Source organism: Chiloscyllium punctatum, chromosome 2 (assembly GCF_047496795.1).
Source record: "Chiloscyllium punctatum isolate Juve2018m chromosome 2, sChiPun1.3, whole genome shotgun sequence".
NCBI classification, from domain to species: Eukaryota; Metazoa; Chordata; class Chondrichthyes; order Orectolobiformes; family Hemiscylliidae; genus Chiloscyllium; species Chiloscyllium punctatum.
Window position 1 is genome coordinate 38,326,498 of NC_092740.1, and position 21,582 is coordinate 38,348,079.

Consider the following 21,582-nt stretch of genomic DNA (forward strand, 5'->3'; position numbering starts at 1 on the left):
CTGCAAAGCATCAAACTGAAATTTTCATTTCATTTAAAATTTTGCTTGGGGTAAATTTATATTTACTGTTTGTGTAACTTCATTGACAACAGAGCTACTATTTTTGCATTCTACCAATGGAGAACGAATTCAAATACATAATCTTTCAATTCTTTTCTGCCACAGCTGTTTAGCAGGAATAGGACTGTGGCAGATCCTGGCAACAATTGGAAATTGGTAAGTAGTCAAGAGGTGTACAGCAAAGACAGACACCAAGTGAAATATGTTTTAATACCGTAACATAGAAACACTATATTACAAGTTTGCAACCATAAATTCTTAATCTCAAAAAAGATCAAGCACTCCTATATGTATGCAATCCTAGAGGTTTCCCACAAATCCATTCTCAAGAAGGTCAAGAGAGAAAAGAAGCTAAGAATTAAGAGCTACAGGACGGATCATGTGCAGAAAATACAATAGTCCTGGAAGCAAATAAGTGTACTGTATTCGATTAACAGATTTTTTCATGACCACACATGGAATTTGGGAGCAAAAATGAAACAAGAACACAAGAACTAGGAGCATGGTCAGGCCATTGGGCTCTGCAAGCCCCTCTCTACCATTCATTAAGACTGTTTATTAAATACCTGAATTCTATTTTCCTACATTATTCTCTTAATCTTAGATTCTTTTGGAATTCCAAAAATTATCCATCACTGACCTCAATATTACTTGACAACTGAGCATTTACAGCTCTCTAAAGTATGGCATGTCAAAGATTCACAACCTTTCGAATACAGAAACTTTCCCTCATCAGTTTGAAACTATAACCCTTTATTGTAAAGCAATCGCCCCATTTCCTAGACTGCTCAATTAAGGAAACGTGTTCACAAATTTGATAGCATATCTCTGGATAAAGCACTAAATTTCACCCCTTTAAAAACTGCCTTTACAATTCCAATCTCAAAATTGCTATTCCAGATTAATCATCCTCCTTTCATTTTACTGCCCAATTTCTATTCTTAGTTGTGAGGACTAATCTATATTGCCTTCTAGCATATTCATTTCTCTTTGCTGCAATTTCTTCAATTCAGTGTCTATTCTGCTCAAAACATAAAACATCCAGAGAAGTTGTTTGAACTCTCTCTTTACAACAAAGGGAGTTATTGTAACTGCAAATTGTTCTTCAGCAACTAATATCTTGCTGCAACCAGATCCTAAAAAGATAATCATGAGTACCTTTTGGACTTGATGGTACACAGCATGGACTGCTTCTAATATAACTGGAAACTGTTATTGGCTGTTTGATTTGCATCTACTGAAAAATGAGGATTCAAGAACATTAAATAGACATCCAGTGGTTACTGAAGGGGCAACAGAAATTTAGTGCATTCTTAATTTCGCCAAAGTTTCTTGTGACTTAATTTAGGATTTTAAAAAAATTAGATCTTGATTCTATGTCCTGTACAGATAAAATTAACTTTAAACTAACTTGATTCAGACATAGTCTATGTTGACCAAATGTATTTCACAAAGACAAAATCATTTTGGATATATATAGTTTCATTTAATTTAGTTCATACTTTCAAAAAAGAAATCACAGTCTTCGCATCTTTTACCTGCAGAAACTCCTTTTTAATCATGTCAAACTTGCATTTTTCATGTACAGCTCGAGCAGTATTTGTTCTGTCAAAGGGTTCTGCAATATCACAAACAGACACTACGTTAATTTGAATTTCATAATTTTCTATGGTACCTTAACAGTGAGACATACAGAACAATTGATCTAGTATTTACACTCACTTACTTTGAAATGTAGGACTAGATTAGATTAGATTAGATTCCCTACAGTGTGGAAACAGGCCCTTCGGCCCAACCAATCCACATCGATCCTCTGAAGAGTAACCCACCCAGACCCACTTCCCTCTGATTAATGCACCTAACACGATGGGCAATTTAGGATGGCCACTTTACCTGACTTGCACATTTTTGGACTGTGGGAGGAAACCGGAGCACCTGGAGGGAACCCACGCAGACACAGAGAGAATGTGCAAACTCCACACAGACAGCCGCCAGAGGCTGGAATTGAACGTGGGACCCAGGGTGAGGGGCAGCAGTGCTAACCACTGAGCCACCATGCTGCCCCATGGCGTCTAGCCTTTGCAATATTACAAAATTAATCGCATTAAACCAAAAATGTATAACAAACCTTATATCAGCTGTCGCAAAGCACACAAACACAAATGCATTTGCATGACCACTTGCAGAAATGGCATTCTCAGCATGTTCACATTTATCTGCAGGCCAATACCATTGATCTACTGGGGCTACCATCCCATACTTTCAAAAGCTAAATGCTAATAATGGCAACAATCTAAAACAGAGAGGAAAACAAAATGTTGGAAATACTCAGCAAGTCAGTCAGCTCTGGGGAGAGAAACAGAGTTAGTGTTTTGGGTTATTGAACCCTCATAAGCTTTTAATTTATAAGAAAGTGTCAATCAGGCAAACCTAATAAGGTATCACTAATATGGGAAGCAAGTGAGGGAACGATAACATCACTAGCATAGCAAACCAGATGCTCAGCCTGTTTCTCTGGGAACATGGATTTAAATCTCACCACAGTGTTGGTGGAATTTGAAGTCAATTAATAATTCTGGAAGTTAAAGTTAGCCTCAGTAATTGTGACCATGAAACTGTCACTGATGACAGCTATAAAAGCCATCTGGTACACTAACACTGTTTATGGAAACAAGCCTTTTAAAGGCCCACACGCAACTCCAGATCCCACAATCATCTGGTCAACTGCCCTCTCAATTGGTCTGACAAACTATTTAGTTTGAAGGGCAATTGTAGTAGACGACAAATCAGGGCACTTAATGGTACGGTCTGGGGTGTGTTGCTGAAGAGAGAGAGCTTGGAGTGCAGGTTCATAGATCATTCAAAGTGGAATTGCAAGTAGGTAGGATAGTGAAGGAGGCGTTTGGAATGCTTTTCTTTATTGATCAGAGCATTGAGTACAGGAGTTGTGAGGTCATGTTGTGGCAGTACAGGACGCTGGTTAGGCTACTTTTAGAATATCGTGTAAATTTTGGTCTCACTCTTATCGGAAGGAAGTTGTGAAACTTGAAAGGGTTCAGAAAAGATTTACAAGGATGTTGCCAGGGTTGGGGGATTGGAGCTACAGGGAGAAGTTGAATAGATTGGGACTATTTTCCCTGGAGCGACAGAGGATGAGGGGTGACCTTATAGAGGTTTATAAAATCATGAGTGGTATGGATTGAGTAAACAGACAAGGTCTTTTCCCTGGGATGGGGGAATCCAGACCTAGAGGGTATAGGTTTAGGGTGAGAGGGGAAAAATCTCAACAGAACCTAAAGGGCAACTTTTTCATGCAGAGGGTGGTGCGTGTATGGAATGAATTGCCAGAGGAAGTGGTGGAGGCTAGTACGATTACAACATTTAAAAGGCATCTGGATGGATATATGAATAAGAAGGCTTTAGAGGGATATGGACCAAGCGCTGGCAAATGGAACTAGATTAGTTTAGAGTACCTGGTCATCATGGACGAGTTGGATGAAGGGTCTGTTCCGTGCTGTACACCTCTATGACTAAATGGCGGCTTTATCAGTGACAGGCACATCTCAAAAAAGAGTAAAGGAAGATATCCTTCATATATAATTTCCACAAACACAGTCCATATTAGTATCAATTTAGATTATATATGAACAGATTCTACAGAATGCAGATATGAGCACATCTTAATGTACTGGGGATTTCAATGCAAGAGTCAGCACAGACCATGAGGTATGGCCCTACTGCCTTGGTTATCATGACCTGGAAAGGATAACCAAAATGGATACAGAATACTTGAGCTGTTCTACTACCACAAGCTTTGTATAACTGTTTTTCAGAACAAATCATATCACAAGATGCTACAGAGATATACAAGTTCTGAATCTTGTACCCACTAAATTTGATCAAGAGATACCACAGTGCTGACAGTCATAGATCACCCCCTCACAGGCACTAGTTAGGAATGGAGCTCTTGACGTTCTCTTGCCCAAAGTAGATATGCTTTCCTGGTATCAATATCAGCAATATTGCCTTTCCAAATAAAAATCAACACAGTTCCTCCACTCAATTGAACAGCTGCTCTTTAGCAGTTCCACCCAGAGTACATTTTGAAACACCACCTCGGCACTACATTCAAAATATAGAAACATAGAAAACAGGTGCAGGAATAGGCTGTTCAGCCCATCGTGCCTGCATCACCATTCAACATGATCATGGCTGATCATTCAGTTTCAGTATCCCACTCCCGCCTTCTCTCCATCCCCCTCAATCCCTTTAGCCACAAGGGCAATGTCCAGCTCCCTCTTAAATATATCTAATCATCTGGCGCCAACAGCTTTTTGTGGTAGAGAATTCTACAAGTTCACAACTCAGCTCAGACTTCTCCTATGCACCAATTACTACTGTTTATAACTTCACCACAATGTTTAGATTTCTTTTGAGAAGGAAAACCAAGGGCATATAACAGGATCAAAAACACAAGAGGACCAGCAGCAAAACAAATGGCTCTTCTGATAACAAAGGCAGGGGAGATCATAGCTGGAAAATGGATGAAATGCAATTTCGAGTTGCACTCTCGGGAGAAATGGTTCCTTAGGAAGCTGTCGATGCCACAGAAAGCTTGCTGTGAGGGCAAAGCTTGATATTGAAACTGTAGTCTGCTCAGGAAAGCTATTCCTTTGCTTGCCATGGGCAAACCTCCAGATGCTGATACTATTTCACTTGTACTCGAAGCACAGGAAACTGGAACTTCTTCAACATTTGTACGATTTCAACTCTGCTCGAGAAAACACTTGCTGCAAAGACTCTGAGTGCGTAAGAGAACAACTGCAACTGTTGCAATAACTATTGAGCCATCTGTCTGCTGAACACAGTGGGAAATTTGTTTACCCATGTCACGTTTTATCAGACTGCAAAGACTGGCAGAAGAAATCTACTTCGAATTGTATTGACTAATTGCAATTCCATATTAGGGCTCCTGAGACACACCAGGTAAGGTTGGACACATCAACCGTTTTGTTCCAAGATGGAAGGGTGTCAATTGTGGATAAGCTTTCTTGATCTTGAGGAGACCTATATCAACCATTGTTGATTCATTTGGGCTCCCAATTAATTTTAGAAGTCTCACCCTTATTTCAAATCTCCCCATGACAATGGTCCTTCCTTGTTCTCTAACCTGTTCCAGCACCACATTCCTCTGGAATACCTGTAATTCTTTTAATTGTGCACCATCCATACCTTCAGCTGTCTTGGTTTTAAGCTCTACATTTCTCTCACTAAAATCTTTTACCAATCCCATTTAATACAGATATTAAAATCTTTTTGACCAAACTATTGGCCACATGCCCTAATATTGCCTTGTGGCTTACTGACAAACTCTATATTGCCATGGTGAAGCATCTTGACATGTTTATTAAAGACACTATATAAAGAGAAGACGCTGTTATTAAAACCTACCTTAGGGACATTTTACTACGTTAAGGGTGTTAAAGTATACCCAATTTTTTGTGGTGAATTCAGATCTGGACAGGTATCTATGGGCGCTCAGTTTTGAGTGCTTTATTTGCCTATAATTCCCACTTCTTGCATTACAGTGGAAACCTAGTGTTTACCATGAAACTCCTTTGGCATTGAGACCTTGTTCCATGCCTTGCACGTGTCCCCATTTAACCTCTTACTAGAAAGGCTTAGCTAACACTAGGAGAGGTTATCGTTTAGTTCAGGTTGCAAATATGTTCATGGTCAACAACACGAAATATTTATATATTGCCTATCATCAGAACAAGTAGTGCAAACAGTGCATACATGCTCCTTTAAAAAAATTTTCTCAACAGATTTAATGTACAATCTATTCAACCAAGATGATAATTTTCCCCTTGCAGATTTTATGATGCTCTTTTGCCTTCCCTTTGAAACACTTGTTAAATAACTCAAAGAAAAGCAGATCACAAAATTATGTCAAAACCAGGATGCTCATATGAGATACAAAATGGTAATATTTGGCTAATAGTTAGGAACTCTTGAAACTACATTTCACGGTCATAACTCTGATTTCCTCACTGGTGAGCTTTGCTGAGACCCTTCCCTAGGCAAATTAGCATCCTTCCTCTGAGCTGACCAATGAAGGAGGGTCGGTGCGATGACAAATTCATTCTGTCAAATAAAGGTTTACTAATGGAATAGATGACAAAAGTTCACCAGAAATTGGAATTTTGAAATTACATCAACCACAATAATGGAGGGGAGAGCGGAGAAAGCTGCCCAGTGATCTCAGATTTATCTAGGACGTCCTGACATGGAATCTGAACGACTGCAGATTTGGTAGATAAAGTCTTCCCAGGAAGGGAAGACAACAATTAGTTCAATCAAGCAGATGCAGATGGAAATAACTATTTTGTCCAAACACAAGACACACTGCAAAAAATGTCAAGCTTTTGTCAACTTCTAATGCACAAATTGTACCAAGTGGAAGGAAAAGGGCTGCAGCTACATGGGAAAGTCACCTCCTGCAAGCTCCCTACCCAAGTCACATACCACCATGACTTGGCACCACACTGTCGTTCCTTCACTGGGTTCAAATCCCGGAACTGCCCCACAGCACTCTGGCTACACATGCACCAGATGGACTGCAGTGGCTTAGGAGGATGGTCCACCATTACCTTTGGATAGTCAGTTAGGGATGGACAACAAATGCTGGCCTTGTTGGTGACACACAACCTGTAAAAGAATAAAGGTAAGAGCAAGAAAGTGCTCCCTCCAACTTGAGAGCAGTGCACAAAGAGTATCTGAGATATCCAGAGATCATGGCAGTTGCATAGTTCCCCACTTTCTGGTGCCAAAGCCCCAAAATGAGTGCAACATAAACTTCTCCCATGCTACACTGAAGTGTCACAACAGGGAACTGCAGATGAAGTCAAGTGAAGTGCTAGATGGGTGAAGTGCCTTTCAAGAAATTGGTAAATCACTTGTCAAGTAATGATAGGGTTTTCTGAGAGAAGTGCACTGAACAGCAGGCACTCAATAGCCATGCCACAGCTCTTCAATCTAACAGATTAAAGCATTTCCAGTTGGTCAGTTCCACTGATAGAGTGCTTCCTGATCTGCACCCATGTTACTGATCCTCCAAAGTCACACAGGCACATTACAGAAGCTGTGCACTACAAATGGAGGACAAATTTACAGTTTAAAAAGGCTCTCAAATTGCCTTCTCAATTGCTTTTCCACTAGATCCACAGGATTCCCAGCAGGATTCTGAACCTGCTCCATGCTAAGCTGGAAGAGCAGGAAACATTAGTGCCTGACCAAACATACTTTTCCAGTGCTTTCACATGCTGCACCCCTCCAAGACCAATGCTTGACAAAATTCTACCTGTTATTTCTATTTCTTCTTCTAAAGATATCAACATGGCTACTTAGTATTTGTAATGGTGGGCCAAGGATGAATACTGATGCTCCTCCTGCGCATCCATTAGATTCTGGCCTGTTTGAGGTCTTTAAGTACAGAATACATTTCGTGTCCAGCTCAATCTACCACTGGCTCAGCATGCAACCCTGCTAATTTGCCAAACCTACTGAATTTCACCAGCAATTTCTGTTTTTGTTCTATTCATTTGCCATCCTCGCACATTTGGCAAGCTATAGTGGGACAAACAATTGGCAAACCTCAGTTTGGCAGCAGCACGTTAATATGGCTGGACTTCAAAATAGCTCCAGATTCGGACGACTGCCTACCAGTTTTACTTTCAAACCATCCCATTTGTGCTTCAGTTAGTTAGCTAAAATTAAATAGCTTCTAGATCCCAAATATCCTTCAAATTATTTCAATTTTCAATTACTTTCTTTAAGTGGCATTTTCAGATGTATTAATTAGGAACAGGAGGAAAAGACCGATGTTGCTATCTCGAGCTACACAAAGAATTTTGAACAGACCTAAAAATGTGTCATTTAGTGAAGCTGAAAACTGCCAGTCTTTAAGCAAAATGGTAGAATTATTTGCTATATGCTCCTGGAATGATTTAAAATTTTACCCAAAACAGAATGACATTCACCGCGTAGTCCTGCAACTGTGAATGTGAAACACAAGTATATTGGTGCATTCAGATATTCTCAGGTAGGTGGCTTTGAGCTCAGAGTGTCAAAGTTTGTAGAAGACACTAAAATAGAGAACATTATTAATTTTTGAGCAGATTAAAAGAAAGAAACTGCAAAGAAATATTGATAAGATAGAGGACAGGAAACAGACCAAAAAGAGACAATAGGAGGTAATAGGAAGATGCTTTTTTTAAAAAAACAAAGCTATTATTGTGTTCTGAAATAGAAATTGCCCAGTTCTATGGGGAGCACAGAAATGTAGGACAAGTTCATGAAACAGTAAAAAGGAGTATTTGAGGTTGATATAGCTGTGACCAAATCTAATAGCACGCTCATTTTGAAACATATGGAATGCAAAAGTAAAGACTAGATAGGATAAATGCATAAGAATATTCCTGATAACTGGAGAGTCCATGATCAGGGGTCAGTTTAAGGATACAGGGTAGGCCATTTCGGACTGAGATAAGGAGAATTTTTTCACCAGAGTGGCGGGTCTGTGGAATTCTTTGCAACAGAAAGTAGTTGAAGCCAAAATATTTTAGATTTTCAAGGAGTTAGACATGGTTCTTAAGGCTAAAGGAATCAAATTGTCTGGGGAGAAAGCAGGAATGAGGTGTTGAGTTTGATGATCAGCCACGATCATACTGAATGGCAGAGCATGTTATAAGGCCAAATGCCCTATCCCTACTCCTATTTTCTGGCTTACAATGTTTTAGAAGTACAATGTAAATTCTTAATGAGACTTAAGTCTAAATACTTTATGTAAAATTGGCTGCAACTTCAGATGTATTCAAGATTGAGAGAAAAATATAACCAAGGTTGGCATATTCAATTAACCAAAATTCCTTAGGCAGTGCCACTCTCAGCCTCGGGCTTCACTGTAGTTTGAAATTGTGCAAAGTTATAGCTGTGCTGAGCTAACATTAGACAGGGATTTCTACTGAAAATAGGCAAAAGTGAGAATTGCAGATGCTGGAGATCAGAGGTTAGATTAGACTGGTGCTGGAAAAGCACAGCAGGTCAGGCAGCATCCAAAGAGCAGGAAAATCGACATTTCGGGCAAATCCCTGATGAAGGGATTTTGCCTGAAACGTCGATTTTCCTGCTCCTCGGATACTGCCTGACCTGCTGTGCCTTTCTACTGAAAATGACTAGCATCTTGGTAAAGTGGCAGAAGGTAACCACTCAGGTGAAAAACAGGGAAGTTTTTAGCTGTGTGGTCAAAATAAAAACCATGATTGATGTCTATGTGACAAAGTCACATTCCTCAGTAGACATTGTAAGCTGGAGGTTTGATCGTCTGACGCTAGCCACAATTGCTGGAGTACTATGGGTACTTTATTAATACAAAGAAGTGATTCGAAACATAAGCTTGGCTTTGCAAAGTAATTAGAACTCTTGATACATTTACATTATTACTATTGTGACAAGTAATTCTGCGTGATAGAACTCGGTGTTCCCTGCTCGTGGCAGTGTTCACCATCTACAAGATGTCCTGCAGATATTCACCAAGGGCAGCAGATACATAGGAAGACCAAAACCTGTAAGTGCCTGTCCAAGCCACTCACCACGCTGATTTGGAAATACATTGCTGTTTCTTCGGTGTCACTGGGTCAAAATCATTGAACTCCCTCCCTAAGAGCATGTGGGTCTACCTACATTAAATGGACCGTAATGGTCCAAGAATCCAATTCACCATTACCCTAAGAGTAAAGAGGAATGGACAATAAAAGCGAGCTCAGTCAGTGACGTCCACATCTTATGAATTAATAAAACATTGTAATAGTCAGTATTGTCATTCACGTACAATCAAGTTTAAGGGTCTGGGTTTGTTTACCTTTCTGGGCTCCATTATTAGAAGTTAAACATGCAACTCCCAGACACCGCTCCAAACCCGCGAAAAGTAAAGCCCACAATTTAATTCTGCACCATTTGCCAGCAGCCTCACAGTTCTTGGAATCCCTCAGGAGACAACTACTGGTATGAAAATGCAAGCACAGGTACTCGGTATAGTGGATCAAATGTTTAGAAGGTAGTGCAATAATATTTGCAAACTGTTGGGAAGCCACACAAGAACAAGCATCATTTGATCAACCCTCCAAGAATACCATCAAAGAGATTCGTCAATCCTATTGGTTCTCGATTAATCCCAACACTTCAACATCACAGATTACTCAATGGAGTATTTATCAATGCAGGTCAATGAAAGTTATGCTGTAACCATGACAGAGATGCTTTTTCCCCCCTGAAAGTTCAATAAACTGTTTCTGTCCAAAATGATCAAGGCTAGAATGTGCGGGGTCACCACTGGGTAGATGCCTGTAACTAGTTTCAAATCTCTACTTTTATTGGGAAATTATTCAGGTGGTTGTGAGGAATTTTCTCTTTGGAAGAACTTTACTTGAGACAATTGATTATACATATTCAAATAAAATTTACAAATCCATGGTAAAATCAATGATAAAAGAAAATGATAAACAATCTATAAAACAGAAAAAGTAAAGTCACCTCACTCCTACCAGACCATAGGGCAGCTCTCCGAGAGAGAGATGGTTAGTGGCTTAACCAGAGGGTCACCATTTCTCAGGGAAGGGAGGAGGTTGAGGAGAGTCCTGCACTATAATCTCAGTTGGCACAGAAATTGAACTCATGCTGTTGGGGTCACTGTGCATTGCAAACCAGATGTCTAGCCAACTGAGCCCTCAAACCTTTTAAAAGGCACTTTAAACACTTATGCAGGGAAACTTGGGCATTATTCATACAAATACATTTATTCCATACCTTCAACACAAATATATTTATTTTTCCATTCCACATCATTGGTTTTGGGAATCACTTTGGCTTCACGAATTGATATTATTGAATTATTCCAACTGAAGGGGATAAAAGTGAGAACAGACATGTTATAATATCTGGAATTTTAACTTGAACTATTTAGAAGAAACTTTTGAAGCATGGAAAGATATACCACAAACTTTAAAGATCTGACACGTTGATGCAAATACAACCTTCTCAATCCTTTCTCAAAGAGCCATTAGTACCTTATTTCACATTCTTAGTAGCTTCCAAGTTATAAGGCAAGTTATTCACTAATCCTTTAACAATAACATTCAACTGAATACTAAGTGCACAAACAATCAAAAAAACAGCAAAAGCAAATATTTTGCCACATGCATGTATCACTGAAATTAAAGAGTGCAGATTAATCTTTTTGACAATTGAATTTCTTCTGGAACATCATTCACATTTGTTCACTGTGAAACATTAGTTTTCCTGATTTGTTTTTGACAGTTATGAAGATTCATATTTTTCAAGTGGCAATGCAACCTTACTTGGGAATTACATTCCATTTATGGGTGCGAGTGTTTACTGCCCATTCTTAAATGGTCCTTAAGGATGGCGTTGGGCCGACTTCTTGAATCACAAGTCCATGTGCACACATGTACATTGTTGTAAGGAAGGAGTTCCAGGATCTTGATTCAGCAATAGTGATGGAATGGCAACATTGTTGAAGCCAAGATGGTGTTGAGCAGAGAGGAAAATTTGCAGGTGATATTCCATTCATGTCCTGATCTTATCCTTCTCATTGGTAGGGTTGACAGATTTGGAATGTACTGGTGAAGGAAACTTGACAAGTTGCTGCACTGCATCTTATAACAATAACAGTGTGTACTGTTTACAAGTCGATGGTGAAGGGAATGGCAATCAAGTGGGCTGCTTTGCCCTGGATGCTGTCAAGTTTTCTGAGTGTTGTAGGAGTGCATACATCCATGAATGAGAAGTGTTCTCCATCACACTCTTTACCAGGTCCTTTGGAAATGGTTGCCAGGTTTGGAGAATCAGGCAGTTACTTGCCACAAAATTCCCAGTCATGCACTCACTGTTGTACTGACGGCATTTATGCGGGTTGCTTAATTAAGTTTCTCGTCATGCGTACCTCTGGGTGTGGATAGTATGGGATTCAGCAGTAATGCCATTGAATATCACAGGGAGGTGGTTAAATGGCCTTTTGTGGGTGATTGTCATTGTTCCTACTGAGAAGCCTACAATGAATGCTGTCCAGGTCTTTATGCATAGGTATACAGACTGCTTCAGCAACCAAGGAATCTCTAATTTTTTTCCAATTCTCAGATTTGACAAGGGTCTTTGACGCCATATTTTGACTAATGCTGCCTGGAGGTCAAATGAGCACTCGGACCTTACCTCTGGAGTTCAGCTCATCTATCCATGTTTGAACCAAGATCCAAATGAGATTATGAGACGAGTGGACCTGGTGAAATCTAAACTGAGCAATGGAGCATGAGTGAGCAGCTTATTGCTGTGCTGCAAGTGCTGTTTGATAGGCACTGTTGACAATATCTTATATCACTTTGCTGCTGACACATTAATTGGTCAGGTTGGGTTTGTCCTGCTGTTTATGGAGAAGACATCCACCACCAAGTAGATGCCAGTGTTGAGGATGCAGTGGAACAGCGTGGCCAGAAGTGCAATTAATTTTGTAGCACAAGTCTTCAGTACAATTGTCAAAATTTTGATCAGGTGCCTTCAGCCATTTCTTGATATTGCTTGCCTTTATTTCTAGATCACAATTCTAGATGGTTTGAACAGATCATTAAGATATCACTAAGTTAGAAGCGAGCAGAAGAAGTGAAAAGCTTTCTTCTTTACAATTTACAGGTTTCAGAAGCAGAATACAGGTATTTATTTCAAGTTGCCCTTAGTGGTTAAAATCTTCAGTTCTAAACCATTTCAATTCCTAGAATCCTGCCTTTTTGTTCTGGAAATGAAACATGATTACTGTGTACAATACAAATCCACAGTAACATGTAGCAGAGGCAATGGTTACAGACTCAAAATGGTCACAGTGCTCTCTGCCTAGCAGTCGCAAAACCGCATTGGCAGCCAGTACATATGTAATACAGGCTCTAACATATTCCAGCGATGTATTTCTCCCTTCAGCAAGCATTTATACACAGTCCATGCAAAAATAGCTGAACATTAAAAGCTGCACTTCTGGCTCTAACATCCATCTGTTTCAGAGGCCTCCATGTCCAAACCCACCTGCTGCCTTCATTCATTTGTGTGAAATTAGACCTAGAGAATTGACACAGCAAAAACATAGCCACCACAGATATTCAGTTTTTATTTTAGACTAAAAATGGTGATCCCTGCTGTGTGCGCGTGCAGCTTTACAATAAAACTCAAAAGTGTATTTTTTTTTAAAAGCAAATGTGGAAAACAAAACCATTCTCCTGTTCACCAATATTATTATTTTAGTTCAGGGGCTCAACTATTATTTTTATCTGAACTTGCACTCTTTTTAACAGGTTCAACTAGAAGCAACAGAAGATTTTGAATCTATTAGCAAGATGGGCTTTAAAAAGCCATTTATTAACTAACAATTATCTACTGAAAAATAATTATAGGACTATAAAGTAGCTGTTAGTTCTATTGCAAGATGATGTCTGACCATGTTAAAATTTAGCTTTAAACAGTATAGTCACTGCATTACAAGGGGGGTATACTTCCATATGCACCAAATCTACTACCATCAGCAGCTGGAAACCATTTTGCAAGCTCTCATTTCATTTTTGACTGCAACTTAACTGGGCTCCTAAATTTTATGCTTATCATTTTTATTCTTCTGTAGAATGTGAATATTATTGACAAGTTTGGCATCTGTTGCCCAACCCTAAGTAGTCTTGAATATTTAGGGGAGTTGGGAGGCTGGTCCAGCATTTATTGTCCAACCCAATTGCCCTCTAAAAGATGGTGGTGAGCTGCCTTCTTGAACTACTGCAGTTCAATTTGGGTATGTGCACACACATGCGATTAGAGAGGGAGCTCCAGGATTTTAACGCAGCAACAATGACAGTGATTTTTTTTTTAACAAATCTGAATGGTAAATGGTTTGGAGAGGAATTTGCAGGTGGCTGCATTCCCATGTAGTTGCTGCTTGAGTAACTGACCTCCTGACTCATAAAAGCCTCACCACCATCTATAAAACCCAAGTCACATGATGGAATACTTCTCACTCGCCTGGATGAGTGTAGCTTAAATGTCCTCAAGAAACTTGACACCATGTGGAATAATGTAGCCCAATTGACTGGCACCATATACACAAACATTCACGCCCTCCACCACTGATGCTCAGTACCAGCAGTGTTTACTATCTACAAAATGCACTGGAGATGTTTGCCGGAGATCCTTAGTCAGCATCTTCCAAACGATCATTTCCAGTTAGGAGGACAAGGGCAGTAGGTTTATGGGAATACCATCACCTGTAAGTTCCTCTCGAAGTTGCTCACCATCCTGACTTGGAAATATCATTTTCTTTCAGTGTCATTGGGTCAAAACCCTGAAGTTCCCTCCCTAGAAGCATTATGGACCTACCTACAGCACATGGACTGCAGTGGTTCAAGGAGGCAGAACAACAACACCTTCTCAAGGGCAACTAGGGATGGGCAATGAATGCTGGCCCAGCTAGTGACACAGGAGTGAATAAATAAAAAGATCTGAATCCATGATTTAGCAGCTGGCATACTCCTCACTCTACTGCAACTGTCAAATGGCAGGATTAGTCCTGGTTCAAAGATGAGCATCAGACCACAGCAGGATCAAGAATACCTAAAAATGCCAGGTCAACCTAGTAAAATTATAACATAGGAGTACATGCATGTCTAACAATAGAAACAACATGCACCAGACAGGGGTGACCCTACAAGCAGTGGAGCAGATTTTATCCTTGCAACCCTGCTATTTTAGTTGCGACTACTGGTGGACAATTAACCAACTCATTAGAAGACACCAGAAGTGTCACCAGTCTCAGTGTTGAGGAATCCCATTCATCCAAAATGACAAGGAAGCCCAACACAACAAGGCTGAAGCCATTTAATACTGTAAAGGCTATGGGCCCTGACAATATTCTGGCAATGTATTGAAGACCTGTGCTCCAGAACTCGTTGCACCTCCAGATAAGCTAAGTACAGTTCCAGTACAGTTACAATGCTAGCATTTCTCAACAATGTGGAAAACTGTTGGTTATGCAGGGCAAATATACCATAAATTATGGCCCTGGTCTACTCTCCACCACAAGCAAAGTGACGAAAATTACTGACAACATTCCTACGAAGTAGCACTCGCTCAGCAATATCCTGCTCGCTGACACTCAGTTTTGGTTTTGCCAGGTCCATTCAGCTTGCAATCTCATTGCAGCCTTGGTCCAACAAGCACAAAAAGAATGAATTCCAGCAGGGAAATAAGAGTAATTGTTCTTGACATAATAAAACACTTAACTGAGTGTGCTGTCAAGGAGCCCTGCAGCAGAGGTCTAGTCAGCAGGAATTGGGGAAAAACTCCCCACTGGTTAATGCCTCATTTAGCACAAAGAAAAGCGGCTATGTTTGCTCAAGGTAGAGAAACAGGAGGCTGAAAGGACACAGCAGGCCAGGCAGCAAAAGGAGGTGAAGAAATCAATGTTTTGGGTGTAACCCTTCTTCAGGACTGGGGGTGGGTGTAAGGGGAGCTGCAGATAAAATTGGGGGTTAGTGGGGAGGAATGAGGTAGGGATGGATGAACACAGGTAACAGGTATGACGTGGGTGGTTGATTGGAAGAATGAATCCAGTTGGCAGCTGTAAGGAAGGGTGGATCAGAGGAATGGAAAGGAGGAGTTGGGAAGGGAATCGGGGAATAGAAAGAAAGATTACTTGAAATTGGAGACCTCAATGTTGAGCCCTCCGGGTTATTGACTACCCAGGTGGAAGATGAGGTGTTGTTCCTCCAATTTGTGGTCTGATTCACTGTGGCAATGGAGGAGGCCAAAAGATGGTCATGACAGAAAGGGGAAGGGAAGGGGAATTAAAATAGGTGGTGACTGGGAGGTCAGGTCAGTGTCTACGGGCCTGGCTGAGACACTCAGTGAAGTGTGCCAAGTTTATGTTTGGTTCCCCCGATGTAGAGAAGAACACATCAGAAGCACTGGATACAGTAAACTAGGTTGGAGGAGAGGCAGGTGAACCTCTGTCTCACCTGGAAGGACTGTTTGAGGCCCTGGATTGAAATGAGGGGAGTGGTGTGTTGGCAGATTTTGCATCTTTTAAGGTTGCAGGAGAAGGTACCTGGGGGTTCAGTTGTTTAGGGATGATACGTTGGATGCAGAGACTGGAGGGATAGGAGGTGTGACAAGGGGTCCCAATCATCTCAGTCCCAGGACAACATCCCAGGAGTTTCTCACAGCAGTATCGTAGGTCAAAACATCTTCAGTTGCTTCAATTAATGACCATCCTCCATCAATACCATTTGCAAGAATAAATCAGAATCTAGGAATTCTTCAGTAAGTAACTCAATTCCTGACTCCCCTAAGCCCGAAAACTATTTATAAGGTACAAGTCAGGAGTATGATGGGATTTTCTCGATTTACCTGGATGAGTGCAACTCCAAATGATTCTCAAGAAACTCTATAAAATCCTGGACAATGCAGATAAATCTTACACAGAGTTGGGCAGATGCCATTGTTGCAGCTGCAGTCGAACAACTTTGCCAGAAGTGCAACAGTTCACCTTCAATCCCTCTGCTAATAAGGCCTATTAGCACTATACTCAGCCAGTAATCTTCAATACGTAGATTTGCAATCAATCCATCAATTGCAAAGACTCTGACAGGTTGATCTCACTGTCCACTTGAGTTCCCTTGACTCATGCGTCTCCTGATATGCAATCTGAACACTTGCCCACATTCCCTCATCACGTGTTACTTGTCGTGCCGTTACATGACTTCCGCTTCCAGAAGCTGCATGGCTAGAGAATTACATGCTCTTACGGCTTTGCCAGCTTGCTGTATTGCGTTTCGGTTTAATATGGATGGATACCATTAGTTTACATTTCCAATGTAAAATGCAATGAAGAAATATACTAGGGACCTCATGCAAAGCCAGTATTTTACAGTACACTTGCAAACATAAGAGGTTATTCAGCTGAGTAATGCAAGCTGACCAGGGACCCTGAAAATAAATTGCAACAACAACAGTAACTTCCCATGCTTCACACTTGAAAGCAGCCAGTAACATTCTGAATGTTCCACAGGCACAGATCCAGTGGCCTCCTGACAGCATGACCAGCAACAGAGTAACATCATAAACTAGAAGGTGAATGAATCATGATGACTGATGAACATGGATGATCTAAAAAAAAACTGAAAACATACAATTTTGACATGGAAAACGAATATAAAAATTAAGATACAGAGAGTAAAAATTTGGAACCACACAACAATAAGTTCAAGGATAGCTTTCACTTGAACAGCATGCATCAGATGAAGGAAGTTGACGAGCTGAAGCTATTTTGAAAGTTCAATAGTCTTTTCTTTTAAACTACCAACAAAAGGGGAGGTCTGTAGTAAAACATGATTTCAGAAACCAAAATTGCTGGAAAATCTCAGCAGGTCTGACAGCATCTGTGGAGAGAAATCCGAGTTAACGCTTCAGGTCCAGTGACCCTTCAGAACTGACAGCTAGAAAATGAGGGAGGAGTAAATGATAAAGAACTTAAACAAGAAATTAGAAAGGCTAAAAGGGGTTATGAAAAGTCATTAGCAAACAGGATTACGGAGAATCCCAAGGTTTTTTTATACATATATAAAAAGCAAGAGGATAGCCAGTGAAAAGGTTGGCCCACCCAAGGACAAAGGAGAGAATCTATGCATGGAGCCAAAATAGGTGGATGAGGTCCTAAATGAATACTTTGTGTCAGTATGCATGGAAAAGAAGGAATTGGTGAAGCATGGTCTCAGGATAGGGAGTGTTGAATTTCTAAGCCAAGTTACTATTAGTTGTCTTAAAGTGTATGAAGATAGGTAAGTCCTGCGTCCTGATGAGATCTATCCCAGAATATGGAGGGAGACAAGGGAACAAATTGATGGAGTATTGACAGACATCTTTGTATACTCTTTGGCCACAGGTGAGGTCCCAGAGGACTGGAGAATAGCCAATGTTGTCCCCATTGTTTAAGAAGGGGAATAGGGATAATCCTGGAAATTACAGGCCGGTGAACCTCACATTGGTGGTAGGGAAATTATTGGAGAAGATTCTCAGGGACAAGATCTATACGCATTCAGAAGCTAATGGACTTAGTGATAAGTGGCATGGTTTTGTGCAGGGGAGGTCATCCCTCACTAACTTGATCAAGTTTTCTGAGGAGGTGAAGATGATGATTGATTAGGGAAAAGTGGGTGATGTTGTCTACATGAACTTCAATAAAGTCTTTGACAAGATCCCGGATGGTAGACTGGTACATAGGTGAAGTCACATGGGTTGACAAGATGGATACAGAACTGGCTTGGTCATCGGAGACAGAGAGTAGCTGTGGAAGAATGCCTTTCAGAACGGAGGGATGTGACTAGTGGTGTTCCACAGGGATCACTGCTTTTTGTGATCTACATAAATGATTTTGAGGAAAACGTAGCTGGTCCGATTGGTACATTTGTGGACAAAATAAAGATTGGTAGAGTTGCGGATAGTGAGGAGGACTCTCAGAGGATACAGCAGGATGTAAGTCAGTTGGAGGCATGGGTAGAAAAATGGCAGATGGAGTTTAATCTGGACAAATGTGAGGTGATGCATTTTGGAAGGTCAAGTACAGGTGGAAGTTCTACAATGAATTGCAGAACCCTCATGAGTATCGATATGCAGAGGGATCTGGGTGTGCAGGCCCACAGATCACTTAAAGTGGCATCGCAGGTAGATAAGGTAGTGAAAACGCCCTATGGCAATGCTTGCCTTCAATGGAAGGGGCATTAAATAGAAGGGCAGACAAGTCATGCTGCAGCTTTATAGAACTTTAAATTAGGCCAACCCTTGGAAAATTGCATACAGTTCTGGTCACCACACTACCAAAAGGATGTGGATGCTTTAGAGAGTGTGTTGCCTGATATGGGGAATTTTAGGTATGAAGAAAGGTTGACCAGACTGGGTTTGTTTTCACTGGAATGCAGGAGAAGGTGATGTAATAGAAATTTAAAAGATTGCGAATGGCATGGAATAGGGGGAACGTATGAGGCTTTTGCCCAGGATAGAGGGGTCAATTACTAGGGGACACAGGTTCAAGGTGTGGGTGTGGAGAAATTTGAGAGATTTGAGGGGCACATTTTTCACACTAAGAGCAGTGAGTGCCTGGAATAAGCTGCCAGAGGTGGTGGTGGAAGCACGTACAATAGCAGCATTCAAGAAACACTTGGACAAATACATGAATAGGAAGGGAATATAGGGATATGGATCCTGTAATTAAAGATTGGTTTAGTATGGAAGGACATAATGTGTTGGCGCAGGCTTGGAGGACCGAAGGACGTGTTCCTATGTTGTATGGTTCTTTGACAGGTGGAGATAGATCCCAAACAGACAGAAAAACAGTTGGACAGATAAAGCAGTTTGTGGGAAAAAATAATGGGGACAATTAGTGGTTGACAACAGGTAATGTGTGGTAGCAGCCATGTAATTACAAAGCCTGGAGTGTGGCGGGGCGAGGGAAAGCACAGGAAAAGGTGCTAAAGCCCTAAAATTGTTGAATTCAACACTAAGTCCAGAAGACTGCAGAGTTCCCAAGTGGAAAATGATATGCTGGTCTTCCAGCTTGCGCGGAGCTTCCCTGGAGCACTACAGTAAGCCAGAGACAGAGACGTTGGCCAGAGAACACAGTGGCGTGTTGAAGTGGCAAGCAACTGGAAACTCACGGTCTATTTTGCAGACAGAATGTAGGTGTTCTATAAAGTGGCCAGAGTTTGTGATTTGTTTCTCCAATGTACGAGAGACCATATGGTGAGCAGCAAATAAAGAAAGCAAACCTGATACACTATTTCTGGTTTGCTATCTTCTGGCTAAACACAAGAAATATTTCACACACGATAAAGTAATTAAAGAAGCAAAGACAAGGTCATCTGACTCTGTATTCATGGACCTTAAGAACAAATAAAAATAATAGCATTCCAGAGCGTGTCACTTGGTGCTTCGACAGTAACAAGATGAGTGGAATCTTTGATTGAAGACACCATTCAGCAACGACAGAAGGATTGTGAATGCTTCTCACTGCAGTTTGATAAATCCATTCACGTGACTGGCACAACCTTTTAAATTTACATGGTATAAAAATTAACGGTTTAATCCAAATTTTCTTCAGGGTAGATTCTAGGTTGCACTTAAATTTCAAAGGTTGAAATATGCTAAAAAGTTTGGAGACCACTGACCTACAAGATACACTGCAACAACTCATCAAGACTCCTTCCACAGTACCTTCTAAACCCATGATCTCTACCACCTAGAACTACAGGGCTAGCAAGCACTTAGAAATACCATGACCTGAAAATTCCTCTCCATGGCACACCACCCTACCTTGCTTCCAAACAGCCATGTATAGCAGCAGTTCATACATGTGCCTGACCATTACCATCTTAAGGACAATTAGTGATGTGTAATAAATGCTGCTCTAGGCAATAGTGCAACATATTGTGAAAGAACAAATAAAACCCTCCTCATTCTGAATTTTGGCCTCATGTTCTAGATGGTCCAACAAGGGGAAATGTTTTCTTAACATCTATCCTGCCATGCTCAATAATTTTAGACTACATTATAACTCTTATTCTTCTGTCAATCTGGCATCATAGGACAATCCCCTCAATCCAGAAACAATGGATTACGTTGGCTAAATTCCAATCCCTGCAAACTATTCCAGAAGCCAAGGAATTCTGGAAAATAAAAACAAATGTAACTATCTTTGAAGCTCTCTCAAGACCATAGGATGCTTAGTTTAGTTGTTTAGTTTAATGAGTTTACCATCACTTTGTCCCATTAACTTCTCCAGAATGTTTACTTTATGAACATGTGTTCTTCAAGGGCCTTATTTGTGAACACATTCCCCATTTTTTGTTTTCTCTACTGTGAAGACAGATAGAAAGTAAATTGTTTAATGTGACTGTCATCTCCTTACTCCTCACTATAATTTCACCTGCCCCGTGCTAATCATTAGCTATTTCCATATAGAAATGTACTTAAAGTTTTTATGCCTCTTGCTAGTCTCTTATTTTCTCATACAATATTAATTTCTTGGTCATTTTGCAAATACTAAAATTCTCCTCACTTTTAGTCTCTAATAATATTATGACCAAGATATTCTAATGATCAAATAGTCATTGGAGCAGCAGAAAGTAGAGTTTCACATTGAAACCAAACAGAATCCCCAAAGCATGCCAATTCCATGGGAACTGCCCAGGAAATTTAATTTTAAAATAGGCTCTTCCTGTGCTTGGAGCCCTCCAAAAGAAGAGTAAGTTAAAAGGAGGAAAATTTGAGGGTTATGACTCACTCAGCTTTTATAGGCATGCAGTAAAAGACAGAGGATTAAAAATCTACTCCTGGGCAATTATTAACTTGAATTCCCAACTCATGACAGAT

The 21,582-nt window shown here is 40.5% G+C and overlaps 1 protein-coding gene across 2 annotated transcripts in view; it reads right to left on the reverse strand.

The window, feature by feature from the left end:
* Nucleotides 1-21,582, reverse strand: part of tent2 (terminal nucleotidyltransferase 2) — an 87,495-nt gene that overhangs the window by 8,059 nt on the left and 57,854 nt on the right. For both annotated transcript variants that reach the window (XR_011964257.1, XM_072596137.1), the window contains exons 13-14: nucleotides 10,927-11,018; nucleotides 1,599-1,678 (exon numbers count right to left, since the gene is read on the reverse strand). Coding sequence is in view for 1 of the 2 variants with exons in the window: in XM_072596137.1 (XP_072452238.1) it covers nucleotides 1,599-1,678; nucleotides 10,927-11,018 (172 nt within the window). In the remaining variant the exon portion in view is untranslated. The remainder of the gene's footprint in view (nucleotides 1-1,598; nucleotides 1,679-10,926; nucleotides 11,019-21,582) is intronic.